This window comes from Rhinichthys klamathensis, unplaced genomic scaffold (assembly GCF_029890125.1).
Source record: "Rhinichthys klamathensis goyatoka isolate OS25496 unplaced genomic scaffold, OSU_Roscu_1.1 h1tg000595l_1, whole genome shotgun sequence".
Taxonomy (NCBI): Eukaryota; Metazoa; Chordata; class Actinopteri; order Cypriniformes; family Leuciscidae; genus Rhinichthys; species Rhinichthys klamathensis.
In genome coordinates, this window is record NW_026607051.1 from 2,152,058 (window position 1) to 2,167,518 (window position 15,461).

A 15,461-nucleotide genomic window follows, 5' to 3' on the forward strand; every position below is an offset into this window, starting at 1 on the left:
CCTACTATTTTTTTCACACCTCCCAGAAAACTACTAAGAACTACTAGCCTATATGCAGGTTCTTACCCTAACATAAATTATTCATAATATATAATAAATTCTAAAGTGAAGATCATGGTAACCCACTAGTAATGACTCAAGTTTTACCAAATCATTCAGAAGTAATTACTAATTATTTGGATCAGTATTCTGAAGTGAAAAGTATGATAACTCTCTAGTAATGACTGAAATTATTGTAAGCTTTTGAGGTTTTTGTAAAGTGTACACTGTAAAAAATGATTGTGATTTTAACGGTAGAAGACTGTAAAAATGCTACAGTGAAAAACAGAAAGTTTCCTTATATATACGGTAAATAACTGTGATATATATAATGGTACATTTAATGTAATTTTACTGTGAAATACCGTTAGATTTACAGTTTTTGGAAGTGAAAAAGAACAAGTCGTATAATTTATAGTGAAAAAACGTAAATTGACATTCCCACAATTCCCTGCGTGACACTTCACATTTGATGTTTATTTTTTTAAATAACTGTTTCTTCATAATTTTCTTTCTTTTTTTTTTTTTTGTTGTTGTTACATTTAATGTTGTTAAATTAATGTTTATTGCATTTTTAAAATTTCAACATGTTACCATGATGGTGTTTAATGTTTGTGTGAATGAAACTGTGCAGCTTCTACATATTATTATTAACTTTCTTGTGGAAGAGCTGCTTGTGAAGAGCTTTGATTGATCATGTGACTCTCATCACTGCTGTGATTCTTGTCTGTCAGTGTATTACAATGGTACAAAACAGATATTAATATTTCAGAAGGTCAGTAAATTAACATTATATCAGATAATGAAATACGGTTTAGTGCTGTAAAATTATATTTGCTTAAAAGTCTGTAAAACCTCAAATGTTGCTACCATATTTTTTACGGGAAATTTCTGGTAACCACAGCTGCCAGTTTTTTCCCGTAAATTTAACGGATTTTTTTTTTACAGTGTAGGATAGTAGGCTAATGACTCAAGTATTACTATATCCTTCAGGAATTAGGCCTACTTTTTTTGGATCAGTATTCTAAAGTGAAAAGCATGATAACTCTCTAATGTCGTAGTTATTATTATTAATAGTAATAATTTATTTTTATTTTTTTATTTATTTATTTTCTTTGCCCTGCGGGATTACTCACCCTCGACTGCACTGATCAAAAAGCACGATAGGAAACGACATGCTGACGACAGCTTAATGACAAGTATCCACCGTGATTGTTCTCTGTGATTTTGAAACTCTTAAACCGCCTTTGATCTCGTAGCGGTCGGATCCACTACTAGAAGAGAAAACGTGTTCATCTTGACTGCACTTATTTCACTCCTCCCTTACTGCAGCCGCCTATTCTCGCCTAAATTTCAGGCGAGGCGCATCTCAAACGAGCCTAATGTCACGCTAACCAAAGGACGACTAAATAGCGACGTTGTCAGAACGTACCATGTTTGCTGGGTAATTACATGCACGCGGTCACCATCCCTCTCGTTATACTGTGCGTGGTCCTTTCTGATTGTCAATATTGAGTGGGCCAGGGGGAGAGTAGTCTGAGGAAACGCTGCACAGATACAACAGGGATAAATACTTAAGCGTAACGTTGTGGTTATGTGAAACATATCCTTGCGTTTTGAAGGAAATGTGCGCTAAATTAAGTCATCTGGAGTTCTGAAGGATTAAATTGTCTAGAGACGTCAAGGACTTTCTCTCGATTTTCTCTATACGAATAACTTGCGAAGGGTACAAATACGCGTTTTTGCTATATTTTTAATCTTCAACCAATATTATTGTGAAGAGACTATTGCCATTGGTTTATTTAAGCCTTTGTATTTCTAGCACCAGACCTTTGGCTTCCTGTCAATCTTAATGATTAAATTGATAACAGTTTTACCACAGGTTTTTTTTTTAACCATATAGGCTACGTTTCATATAAACGATGGACACGAGATGCGTTGTTTGTTTGCTCATTCTCCTGTCTGGACACCTCGTCTTGATAAGTGCTCAAGGGAATGATTTTAATGAGAGGCAATTTTCCACGGGTCCCGTGTCTCCAACTCTCAAATTTACACTTGGAAAAGACAATGTGGTCAATGAGTCCATGCCTCGACGACCAAGAGTTTTGCCGCCTATGTGCACTGGTCCCACGGAAATCAGGGATACTTTCAAGTATATTAACACCGTGGTTTCATGCCTTGTGTTTGTTGTTGGGATAATCGGAAACTCTACGCTGCTCAGAATCATTTATAAAAATAAATGCATGCGTAACGGTCCTAATATCCTCATTGCAAGTCTGGCGCTCGGGGACCTGTTGCATATCGTGATAGACATACCCATCAACGTGTATAAGGTAAGCACAGATTGCAGGACAGCTTTTATTTATTTAGTCTTTTATTAAAAAAACACCTTTCGTTTTCTCTTTTATAACCCTTTTTCCATTTTATGACTTAAAAAAATTAATGAACAGATGTTAACTTGTAAACTCAGTTTACTTGGTTGCAACGTTAATAAACGGTAGCTCACAGTTTTGTAATCTGAAACAGGTCAATTACATTTTTATGGGCATTCCAATATTCAACCAATTATGTAGATAAATTCACACATGCTTCTAGTTTAACTTTGGGAAGGTTTGAGACATGGGTCCACAATGTAAAAAAAAAAAAAGAAAACTATGTATGTCCAATTCAAATAGCAGTTTCTAACAACAGTCTATTAACAGTCATTGTCAAGGCAACTAAATGTTGATTTACATTTAACAATGAACTACAATTTGTTGTGCTTTCATCTTTATGTAGATGTTCAAAACCTACTACATGAAATGGGCTTTGCATTATTTGCCTATTAAAGGGGGACATATACATCTGGAAGTTGAAATGAGATCCATATTGTACCGGTCATAAGTTTGGAAAGATTACTATTTTTATGTTTTTGAGTCTCTTCTGCTCACCAAGGTTGCATTTATTTGATCAGAAATGCAGAAAAAAACTGTACTATTGTGAAATATAATTCCAATTTAAAATAATGGTTTTCTATTTTAATATAGCCTACTTTAAAATATAATTTATGTTAAGCAAAGCTGAATTTTCAGCATCATTACTCCTGTCTTCAGTGTCACATGATCTTTCAGAAATCATTCTAATATGCTGATGTATTATCAATATTGGAAACAGTTGTTCTGCTTTATTGTTTTAAATAACCTGTCTTTTTTTTATGAATCTTTGATTAATAAAAAAGTAAAAGAACCGCATTTATTTAAGATACACCGTCCAAACGTTTGGGTTCAGTAAAAAAAATATCTTGCTTTTTTGAAAGAAATTAAACTTTTATTCAGCAAAGATGCGTTAAATTGATTTTTTTTTTTTAAATTATAGTAGAGATTTATATTTTTAGAAAAGATTTCTATTTTGAATAAATGCTGTTTTATTTAACTTTTTATTTATAAATGAATCCTGAAAAAAGTATCACAGGTTATAAAAAAATATTAAGCAGCACAACTGTTTCCAACAATGATAATAACTGAGTATCAAATCAGCATATTAGAATGAGTTCTGAAGGATCATGTGACACTGAAGACTGGAGTAATGCAAATTCAGCTTTGCATCACAGAATAAATTATATTGTAAAGTATATTAAAATAGAGAACCATTATTTTAAATTGTAATAATATTTCACAATATTGCTGTTTTTTTCTGTATTTTTGATCAAATAAATGCAGGCTTGAAGAATATAAGAGACTTCTTTCAAAAGCATTAAAACTAGTAATGTCTCCACACTTTTGACTGTTACTGTACATCTCAACACAAAAATCTAACATGCTGTTGATCAACAAATGTGATGTAGCATTAAAAAGGGAGAATATAAGATTAATATAAAGATTAAATCGAATTTCATATTTAACAATAAAAAAAAGAATGGTAACACTTTACTGAATGTCTTAATTTATAATGCATTATAATGGTATCCATAATGTATGGTTTAATGCATTATATCTTTTCATAAATAACTGTAACCAAAATTAAAATGCATTCAATTTGCACATTCCTTGTTACATCTGAAATTGTTTGTCTGCCATGTGTTTCAATGCATTATACTTTCTAAAGGTGTGTTCAATGAATAGATAAGTATTATAATGTATTATAACTGTGGTTACAATTATTCATGAGACCATACAATGCATTCTAAGGTGCTTTACAAGGCATAATAATGCATTAAAAATGCTTTTCTAACCGGTCCTACTCTAACCGGCGTCTCCGCCATGGTAGGCGTGCGCCCTAACAAGGACGCTAAAGAAAGCAGTCTGTAGCGTCGGTCACTATTGTGCATCTTGAGGCCAGGGGAGTGAGGTTTACATTCACAGCTCTTACTAGCTTGCTTCTGTTACACTTTTATAATGCATTATATATAAAGGCTTTAAGTAAAGTGTTACCAAAAATAACCCACCAATATTTTCTCTTATGGGTGGTGGCCCGACTTTTAAGCCCTTTATAATGTATGTAGAGCAATCTGAGAAAAAAAGACGGCTCCAGCTCATCAAAACATCCATGATCTAACTCCATGAAACTGCGGAACTATTTTTTTTACAAACTAGGAAGTCCCACATCCTTTTCAACACTGGGCTTTTAATAATTGGCTCACTAAAAACAAGGTATAATTGTGTAGTCATAACAGCTCTTCTGGAAATATTTGGTTGAATTTTTTTTTTCTCCACTGTGTAATTTTCTGTTGGCACTTATTGACACAAAAGTAACTGTCTTTCAGCTTCTGGCGGAAGATTGGCCATTTGGTGTTGGACTTTGCAAACTGGTTCCTTTTATACAAAAGGCATCAGTTGGCATCACAGTGCTGAGTTTGTGTGCACTGAGCATAGACAGGTATCTGTATTTTGTTGTATTTGTTTGCTCTTAGCTCTTAGATAATATCTAGTAACACTAATTAATTTTGCTTCTGGCACTGATCATTGTCCGAAGGTTTCGAGCAGTGGCATCGTGGAACCGCATTAAAGGCATCGGCGTCCCCAAATGGACCGCTATTGAAATAATTCTGATATGGATGCTGTCCATTATACTTGCAGTGCCAGAGGCCATTGCCTTTGATATGATCACAATGGACTACAAAGGAGAGCTGCTTAGAATTTGCTTGCTCCACCCTATGCAGAAAAACAAGTTCATGCAGGTCAGTTTGCATGTCATACAATAGTTGGAATCAACAAAGTTTTGGACATGACACATAATAATTGGACAACCCTGAATATGATAATAATTACTTGTCAGTGGTAATTTGGTATATTTGTTCATTTCCAGTTGTATAAGTCAGCCAAAGATTGGTGGCTTTTCAGTTTCTACTTCTGCATGCCGCTGATGTGTACTGCCATCTTCTACACTCTTATGACCTGTGAAATGCTTCGAAAGAAGAATGGAGTCCAAATTGCACTTAATGATCACCTAAAACAGGTCAGAGCTCTCTGTCCTCTATGACTTTTGAAAGTGCACTGTATATTCTTTTAAGAGAGACCATGCACTCCCTATACAAAATAAAGACATAATTGTATACTGCCAATGGGACGTAAAGAGCTTGTTCACTTTAATAACTTGTCCCAAAGTTTGTTACTCAAAGTTTACTTGTCATTATGTCTTGATCCACTGTGATTGTTTCTAAATCAAAATAAATAGGCAAAAGACATTATTGTGCTCTACAGAGGCGTGAGGTGGCTAAAACCGTGTTCTGTCTGGTGCTAGTCTTTGCACTGTGCTGGCTTCCACTGCACCTCAGCCGTATTCTAAAGCTTACCATTTATGATGAAAGAGACCCTAATCGCTGTGAGCTTTTGAGGTAAGATCACATCAACTATCTTCAAAGGCTTTCTCTTGCTGCAATGTTTTTCTAAACATTTAAATTTGGCTTTCAGAGGACAACAGTTCTGCCATGTAATCTAGAAACAAATAATCTCTCTATCTTTGGTAAATCATAGTCTTAATAATAATGAGCCTGTTTGTTTGTTTGTTTGTTTGTTTGTTTGTTTGTTTGTTTGTGTTTTTGTTTATATGTAGTTTCTTCCTGGTTCTTGATTATATCGGGATCAACATGGCATCAGTGAACTCATGCATAAACCCAATCGCTTTGTACATGGTTAGCAAACGCTTCAAGAGCTGCTTCAGAGTAAGAACAGACTGACAGACAATGATGTACTGCTATGATGTAAAAATATTAAAAATATAGTAATAACATATTGGCAAATTTAGGTAAAATAAAAACTCCCATGTCAATGTACTAAATAATGTAGATATACACTCACCTAAAGGATTATTAGGAACACCATACTAATGGCGCTTTTCCACTGCATAGTACCTTTGTCCTGTACTATGGACAAGGTAATGTTCGGTAAGGTTCGGCTCGGTACGGTTCGACTCGGCGCGGAACGGTTCGGCTCGCTTCGCTTTTCCACTGCGTGGTACGACTCGACTCGGTACGGCACGGCTCGGTTCGCTTTGGCTCGGTTGCTTTTCCACTGCAGTAGTACCGCTTCAGTGGGTGGGACTGATCGTTATAGTTGCGCAACTCCTCGGCAACCAACGAGAGGAACGTCTGCACCTCGTCCACTGACCACGATTTAGCCATTTCTTTTTTTGAAGTTTTCATCTTCTTTTTTCAAGCAAATACTTTAAAAACAGGTACTACAGCGTTGGCTGTTGTCTACTGCTGGCTATTTAAATCTAGCGGGTTAGTGTCTCGTGTCGCAAATACAATGACGCTGGTAGTGACGATTCTGTCTGTCTGACCAATCAGTGATCTGCAGTGTTTTGACGTCACATTTTAGTACCGGTACGGTACGCTTGGAACCTCAACAGATCAGGTACCATTTAAAGCGAGCCGAAGCGAGCCGTACCGTACCGTACCATGCAGTGGAAATGCGCCATAAGTGAGCCGTACCGAACCGAGCCGTACCGTACTATGCAGTGGAAAAGCGCCAAAGCGTGCCGTACCGAACCGAACCGTACCGTACTATGCAGTGGAAAAGCGCCATAATACTGTGTTTGACCCCCTTTCGCCTTCAGAACTGCCTTAATTCTACGTGGCATTGATTCAACAAGGTGCTGAAAGCATTCTTTAGAAATGTTGGCCCATATTGATAGGATAGCATCTTGCAGTTGATGGAGATTAGTGTTCCACCACATCCCAAAGATGCTCTATTGGGTTGAGATCTGGTGACTGTGGGGGCCATTTTAGTACAGTGAACTCATTGTCATGTTCAAGAAACCAATTTGAAATGTTTCGAGCTTTGTGACATGGTGCATTATCCTGCTGGAAGTAGCCATCAGAGGATGGGTACATGGTGGCCATAAAGGGATGGACATGGTCAGAAACAATGCTCAGCTAGGCCATGGCATTTAAACGATGCCCAATTAGCACTAAGGGGCCTAAAGTGTGCCAAGAAAACATCCCCCACACCATTACACCACCACCACCAGCCTGCACAGTGGTAACAAGGCATGATGGATCCATGTTCTCATTCTGTTTACGCCAAATTCTGACTCTACCATCTGAATGTCTCAAAAGAAATCGAGACTCATCAGACCAGGCAACATTTTTCCAGTCTTCAACTGTCCAATTTTGGTGAGCTCTTGCAAATTGTAGCCTCTTTTTCCTATTTGTAATGGAGAGGAGTGGTACCCGGTGGGGTCTTCTGCTGTTGTAGCCCATCCGCCTCAAGGTTGTGCGTGTTGTGGCTTCACAAATGCTTTGCTGCATACCTCGGTTGTAACGAGTGGTTATTTCAGTCAAAGTTGCTCTTCTATCAGCTTGAATCAGTCGGCCCATTCTCCTCTGACCTCTAGCATCAACAAGGCATTTTCGCCCACAGGACTCCCGCATACTGAATGTTTTTCCCTTTTCACACCATTCTCTGTAAACCCAACATGGCATCATGACTTTGCGTAAACATACACGCCACTTTCAAGTCAAGTGGCGTGTTATCTATACGCATTTTGAGCTATCCGCGTGCATGTCTACGCCGAAACGAACCGAATCTTTTGCGTGTATGTCTACGCCGTTAAATGTCCGAGTGATTCCGCGTGTATGTACACGCCGTTGAATGTCCGAGCGAAACAAAGCAAAATGTAGATCTACATCTGGGGAGCGATATTTTTTTTCCTAGGATGGTAGGGGAAGACTCATAAATGGTATTAACCCCAGTGACGGGTAGGTTTAGGGACAGGGTTGGGGTAGGTCATATATTTACACTCACCGGCCACTTTATTAGGTACCCCATGCTAGTAACGGGTTGGACCCCCTTTTGCCTTCAGAACTGCCTTAATTCTTCGTGGCATAGATTCAACAAGGTGCTGGAAGCATTCCTCAGGGAGTTTGGTCCATATTGACATGATGGCATCACACAGTTGCCGCAGATTTGTCGGCTGCACATCCATGATGCGAATCTCCCGTTCCACCACATCCCAAAGATGCTCTATTGGGTTGAGATCTGGTGACTGTGGAGGCCATTTTAGTACAGTGAACTCATTGTCATGTTCAAGAAACCAATTTGAAATGATTAGAGCTTTGTGACATGGTGGAAGTAGCCATCAGAGGATGGGTACATGGTGGCCATAAAGGGATGGACATGGTCAGAAACAATGCTCAGGTAGGCCGTGGCATTTAAACGATGCCCAATTGGCACTAAGGGGCCTAAAGTGTGCCAGGAAAACATCCCCCACACCATTACACCACCACCACCAGCCTGCACAGTGGTAACAAGGCATGATGGTTCCATGTTCTCATTCTGTTTACGCCAAATTCTGACTCTAACATCTGAATGTCTCAACAGAAATCGAGACTCATCAGACCAGGCAACATTTTTCCAGTCTTCAACTGTTCAATTTTGGTGAGCTCTTGCAAATTGTAGCCTCTTTTTCCTATTTGTAGTGGAGATGAGTGGTACCCGGTGGAGTCTTCTGCTGTTGTAGCCCATCCGCCTCAAGGTTGTGCGTGTTGTGGCTTCACAAATGCTTTGCTGCATACCTCGGTTGTAACGAGTGGTTATTTCAGTCACTGTTGCCCTTCTATCAGCTCGAACCAGTCTGGCCATTCTCCTCTGACCTCTGGCATCAACAAGGCATTTCCGCCCACAGAACTGCCGCTCACTGGATGTTTTTTCTTTTTCGGACCAGTCTCTGTAAACCCTAGAGATGGTTGTGCGTGAAAATCCCAGTAGATTAGCAGTTTCTGAAATACTCAGACCAGCCCTTCTGGCACCAACAATCATGCCACGTTCAAAGTCACTCAAATCAACTTTCTTCCCCATACTGATGCTCGGTTTGAACTGCAGGAGATTGTCTTGACCATGTCTACATGCCTAAATGCACTGAGTTGCCGCCATGTGATTGGCTGCTTAGAAATTAAGTGTTAACGAGCAGTTGGACAGGTGTACCTAATAAAGTGGCCGGTGAGTGTATATATACAGTAATGTAACGTTAAGTCAACGGCGTTGATAAACACGCTGAAAAGCGATTATGTGTGTTGATAGCACGCCAAAAATGGAAATACGAATTGGCGTGTCATACATACGCCATTTCATGAGATCAGTCTGGTAAACCCTAGAAATGGTTTTGCGTGAAAATCCCAGTAACTGAGCAGATTGTGAAACACTCAGACCGGCCCGTCTGGCACCAACAACCATGCCACGCTCAAAATTGCTTAAATCACCTTTCTTTCCCATTCTGAGATTCAGTTTGGAGTTCAGGAGATTGTCTTGACCAGGACCACACCCCTAAATGCATTGAAGCAACTGCCATGTGATTGGTTGATTAGATAATTGCATTAATGAGAAATTGAACAGGTGTTCCTAATAATCCTTTAGGTGAGTGTACAGTATAGCTACCATTTATATGATGTTGTCAGTGAAAACAAAAATATATATTTATTTATCTTATCACTGAAATGAAACTGCATATGATAATAATGTGATAATATCTGCATATGATAATAAAAATATTTAATACATAGGGCCACTTCCTACAGAACATGTTTTTGCATTCTTCTGCACTACTTTTTGTTTTTCTGTATAATATGCATTAGACGGGTGTCTTGCTATCAACATTTTGCGTGCGAAAGCCACATTTGTATGATGCCATGTAATTTTTATGATGCCATGTCATGTTATAAAATGTTTAACTTAAAAAAAAACATGTTTTAAGATTGTGCATTCATTCTTTTCAGTGTAAACGATTTTCAAAGATTTCAATATTTAGTTTGTTCCCCTGTATATTTTAAGGCCTTATTCAGTTAATCTTAATTTTCTTGCAAGTGTGAGCTATAGGCATCCTGCAGTAGTTTATATGATAAATAATACTTTTCTTCCTCTGTTCCCTTCCAGTCATGTCTGTGTTGCTGGTGCCTGTCTCCTGAAATGTTAGCCATGGATGACAAGCAGTCCTGCATGAAGCTGAAGGTGACAGAGCGAGGATCCGAACAAAGCAACAGCCGTGCCTCCAACAAATACATGTCAACTTAGGCACTGATCTGCATACAGGTATCGGTGGCCTACCAATTGCATGTAACATTTAGCTAATACCATGAAACCTTACTCTGAGTCAGCTGGAGGGATACTCATTAACAAGTGAATGTGGTGCTACAGTATAAAAGGTAAATCTAGGTTTGTGTTAGAGAAGGCATAAAGGTATGTATTTTAACTCCCAGTTTTTATTCAATGCTGACTGGTATCATTTTACATGTAGTGTTAGGAACTGCTTTAAGTTTTATTTAACATTGGCATCCAGAATTTGTATTAATTTTCCGTGTGGAAAAATAAAAGAGTCAAATTCAATTTAACACTGATTCAATATCTCAGCATTGACACTGTTACACACTCTGAACAACACTGCTCACAAGTTTTGCCCAACCTTCATATATTCATGCTTCACGGAAATATTAGACCAAACTTGAATGTGACTTCACATGCTCTCTGTAGTTCCCTGTACATTTAAAGATTTTACAAATGTCATAAAGCAATTGATTGTAAGAACAAGGGTGGGTTTGTTTTTGGTGCACATATGTATGGAATTCCCCTGCAGCCTTTTTCATGTCAGAAATGTAATTAACCCTAATGCAGAAGAGCATTATTATTATTATTAGCTTTAAAATGTTATACTTTTGTGCTTGCCTGTTTTTTGTTTTTGTTTTTTTTGCAGATATTTATGTGGTTTCACAATTCATTATGTATCTTTACGTATACTGTATTTGTCAGTGTTTGTCAATTTTGTACATGTTTGCAAATTTAGACTGTGATTATCTCATCTGTTTTATAATGGAAATGCAAGAGTCACGTTAGATCTGAGTTTTCTTTGTGCCTTTACACAGGTTGTATGATTAATCTCCAACATGACCCAAGGCCTCAAACATTTTACAAATCACTTCATCATATTATAATTCCTGCTGTCTCTGTTCACTTCCTGTTTTTTGTAGTTCTTCTTTCTAATATTTATGTATTTCTTTGTTGTACTGTCCATCTATTAGGTAAGAATTTTTTCTTAAATTTATTGCTATGCAAATCTTAAGACAATAAAACCAGAAAAGTATGTTTACACTATTTGCAGTTGATTGTGGTATCAATGTGCAATAAAATCGGAGTTGTTAAAATTAGCTATAGTAGTTTACTAATATTAACCAATGAAAGTGTTACCTTAATTATTTTGCTAAGGCAGATGAACTCAGGGCTTTAAAATCAAGTCAGTGGAGCACAATCTTTCTCAAGGTATTTGTTCGAAAAGTAAAACACGTCTAAAAGCTTGCCACTTTTTATTTTAACGATAGCCTGCACCATTAGTACATTGAATTATTAACATCATGGAGACAAGACATCAGGAATAGGAAATCAACTATATAGTGATCAAAACCTTATGCATTTGGACATGTCCTTGTCTGCCATGTTGTAAAATATATGGGTACACAACCAAAAACAAATGTGAAATCTACAGTAATTACTGTGTTTGTGCACAGGAAAATTACTGTATACCCGTTCACAGTAGAATACTGTGTATTCAGTCAAAAATTGCTGTAATAAAAGTACTGTGATAGTCAAAGTAATCAGCAATGTCCTGTAAAAAATCACAGTAACTTCAAATGTACTGTAGAACACACAATAATTAGTTATGTCATGTAGAAAATCACAGTAATCAACAATGTGCTGAAGAACACAAAATAATCAATGATTCCCATGTAGAAAATCACAGTAACTTCCAACTGTAGAAAACACAATAATCAATTATGTACTGTAGAAAATTACAGTAACCAAAATACACTGTATAACACACAATAATCAATTATGTAATGTAGAAAATCACTGTAACCAACAATCTGCTGTAGAAAATCACAGTAACCAATTATGTACCATATAGAGAAGGAAAACAGTACACTGGCAGCTAGGTTGCCAGCCAATTACTGCATTTAAACTGACCTTATTGTAATTCAATATTTTTTTTTTTTACTGGGAATAGAGAATACAGGACACTAATATATTCTTTAATAAAACTTCACAAGATGTCAAAAATCATAGAGGGTTTTCAACTACATTCGCCATGTTGACCTTATCATGTGTCCTACCAGCGTCAGTTACGTTGCTTCACTGCCATTCACAAATCCTCTCCCATGGCCTCATGGGATAGTAAAGTGTCCATCGTATGCACACCTCAGAATCTTGCCAGAAGAAGTATGTCATCCGGGTACGTTTTGCCTACACTTTTATGAGTACTGTGAATTTGGACATAACTTCTTTTGTCACTGTTTTTTGCCTACTTTATAGAAGGGAAGTATGTGATTTCGGCTGCAGCCAAAGTCAATAAATAATGACAGGGTAAATAGGAAAAGAACCAATCCAAAACAGAATATACACTTTACTGTTTTTTGCCTACCTAATAGAAGGGAAGTATGTGATTTCGGCTGCAGCCAAAGTACATTTTTCTAATTTAGCTGTTGTAGAACATGGACAGTACCAGCCAAAATTTTAAACCAACCCTCACATTCACTTAAATGAGAAAGTGTGTCCAACTTTTCACTGGTACAGTACATGAACATCTTTTCCTAACTTAAATGTAGTGTATTCATAAACTTCCTAGCCTCAATAGGAGTAGGTCTCGGCTGGGAGAAAACATCAATCATGAGTACTTCCACCTGCTCACCTTCCAAACATGGAACCATCCACAGCTGTGGCCAATGATAGCCTATGGAGATCACTATAAAACCAGGAACCCTGTTGCACTCAAGGTTGGTATGTTTTAGGTACAGATGGCCTAGGAAGAGGTGCTGAAGATGATGATGGCTCAGCGTGTGATTGATTGAAGCCTATGTAAACCTATGATTGACTTCCTTCTCACTTTTTTTGTCTAAATTAAAGGTTTTTGTTAACCATATTCCGCCATCTCTAGTGGTCTTGTTTTGAGGCAGTTTAAAACCTCTCTTTGCCTTGGAGGTGCGTCACTCCCCATACTGTGTGTGGTAGCCATGGTATGCTGCTCACCCATTAAGGACAAGAAAAATGTTTATACTTATTACTGTTCAACAATTAAGAATATATAGTATTGTTTGATGTCTGTCCAATCCTAAAATGGATTAAGAAAAAAGCAGTTTTTGCAAATTAGTGTCTTTTACTTTACAGTAATGTGGTTGCTACTGTAAATGAAAACAACAAAAATGAATGTTTTTCTTTAGTAAATTACTTTGCAATTGTTGCCAGTTAATTACTGTGAATTTTTGCAGTAAGTTACTTGTCACTTGCTGCCAGTTAATTACTGTGAATTTCACTGCCAAGAGAGCAGTGCAATAGTCCACTCTGGATAGAATAAAAGCTTTGACAAGGAGTTGTGTAGCATGCTCCGATAGGAAGGGTCTGATCCTCCTAATGTTGCATAAGGCAAATCTACAGGACCGAGCAGTTTTAGCAATGTGGTCTGTTAAGTTTAACTGACCATCAATCACTATTCCAAGGTTCCTGGACATGGACAAACCTAGCTGAATGGAGAAGCAGCAGATCTGTCTGTTAGATTAGACCCTCATTCTAAGTCTTGTCCATTTTTTAGTTGGCTGTATTTTATATTTACTTGCTGCTGTCTGGTCATGTGTGGTATTAAGTAAATAGTCTTTCATGTCTCAGATAACTGTTAAACTTGAACACTTTCTTGATAGGTAATTTTCATTTTCATAATTTTTCTTCTTTACGGCTACCCTTTACCAAATTAAAACCAAACATGGCAATATCAGAAATGTAGGAATGAACCTAAATGACAATAGTAGTTTTGTGTATAGCCTCCTCTAAAACAAGATCACATGGTTCATAAGAGCATGACTAAAGGACATCATGTGAGATGTTCTGAGGAACCTTTTTCTCATGACCAGCTCCCCCTTCTTTAAATGATCATAATGCGTGGCAAATTATGCCATGAAAGAGTCTCTCTGTTTAATTTCCAACAGGATCCCTCCTCCTTCAGTCACTGTGAAATCTACAACAACAGCACCTCTAAGAATCATCACATGAGGGGCTTCCCATCTAATCTTCACAATAAATCTATTTCCATATCAATTGTCCTTATTGTATCAGGATGCCCCTTGGCCTCAAAAAGTCAAAATGGTCACTCTCTGAGGCGTTTCAGCTTTGGATGAGATTCATGTTGCAGCAAAACCAGAATGGTTTGTTCAGGTGCTTTTTTTTGCCTTTTCTTTTTAGACACACCAAACTAACGAGTCTGATCAGTATTAATGCATAATGATATTCGTCCCTTAGATGTAACTTGATGTTTGGCTAGGGGTAAACGTGAGTATACCATTTAATGAAATGGGTTACTCAATATAAAGGTAGGGCAATAAGAGAAAAAGGAACAACTCCACTCAAAAGTGTTTATTGTACAGTGCCAAAGTGACATGGTGAAAAGAAAACAATATTTACAAAAGAACAAATAACAATACCAAAACCAAGGTGGGAAGGTGAGCACGAGAGATAGTCAAATAAATAAATAAAACAAAATTAAGCTAACTAGGTTTAATCAGCTAAATTAACTGTCAAAAGAAAATGCAGAAAGAAAAATAATTCAGCGTCAAGACACCCTAACTAAACTATGCTGACTAACTAGATGATAAAACTTACAGGTGGTGGCATTCTCTCCTTAACCTAGTGTGTTTAATACAAAACAGGACGTCCTACGTGGTTTGCAATTGTGTCGTACGACTTATGCCGAGTTCACATTGCACAATTTTCAAAGTCATCAGATCACTGTTCTTTTCACACTGCACGACTATCTAGGGTAGCATTCAGTTGCTGTTGTGTGCACATTGCACGATGGATCGGCAACAGGGGGTAACACATTGCATGACTTTACAATAGAAAGTATTGCCGACAACTCTGAAACTACGTTTCACAACCAAACACACGCTAGAAGTGATAAGGGAGTTCTCGCACGAG

The 15,461-nt window shown here is 37.5% G+C and overlaps 1 protein-coding gene across 1 annotated transcript; it reads left to right on the top strand.

Moving 5' to 3' along the window:
• The first annotated feature begins 1,543 nt into the window (after nt 1-1,543).
• Nucleotides 1,544-10,825, top strand: ednrba (endothelin receptor Ba). The gene is made up of 7 exons (XM_056240384.1): nt 1,544-2,372; nt 4,781-4,893; nt 4,990-5,194; nt 5,323-5,472; nt 5,718-5,851; nt 6,070-6,178; nt 10,389-10,825. The coding sequence occupies exons 1-7, from the start codon at nt 1,962-1,964 to the stop codon at nt 10,524-10,526; spliced, it is 1,260 nt and encodes a 419-aa protein (XP_056096359.1). The 5' UTR covers nt 1,544-1,961; the 3' UTR covers nt 10,527-10,825.
• The last annotated feature ends 4,636 nt before the right edge of the window (nt 10,826-15,461 follow it).

What these genes read in the sequence shown, in the direction of transcription:
- ednrba (XM_056240384.1), top strand. Translation starts at nt 1,962, where the DNA reads ATGGACACGAGATGCGTTGTTTGTTTGCTCATTCTCCTGTCTGGACAC. An exon ending in TACCCATCAACGTGTATAAG is followed by an intron (nt 2,373 to 4,780) that starts GTAAGCACAGAT and finishes ACTGTCTTTCAG; the next exon opens with CTTCTGGCGGAAGATTGGCC. An exon ending in AATCGCTGTGAGCTTTTGAG is followed by an intron (nt 5,852 to 6,069) that starts GTAAGATCACAT and finishes GTTTATATGTAG; the next exon opens with TTTCTTCCTGGTTCTTGATT.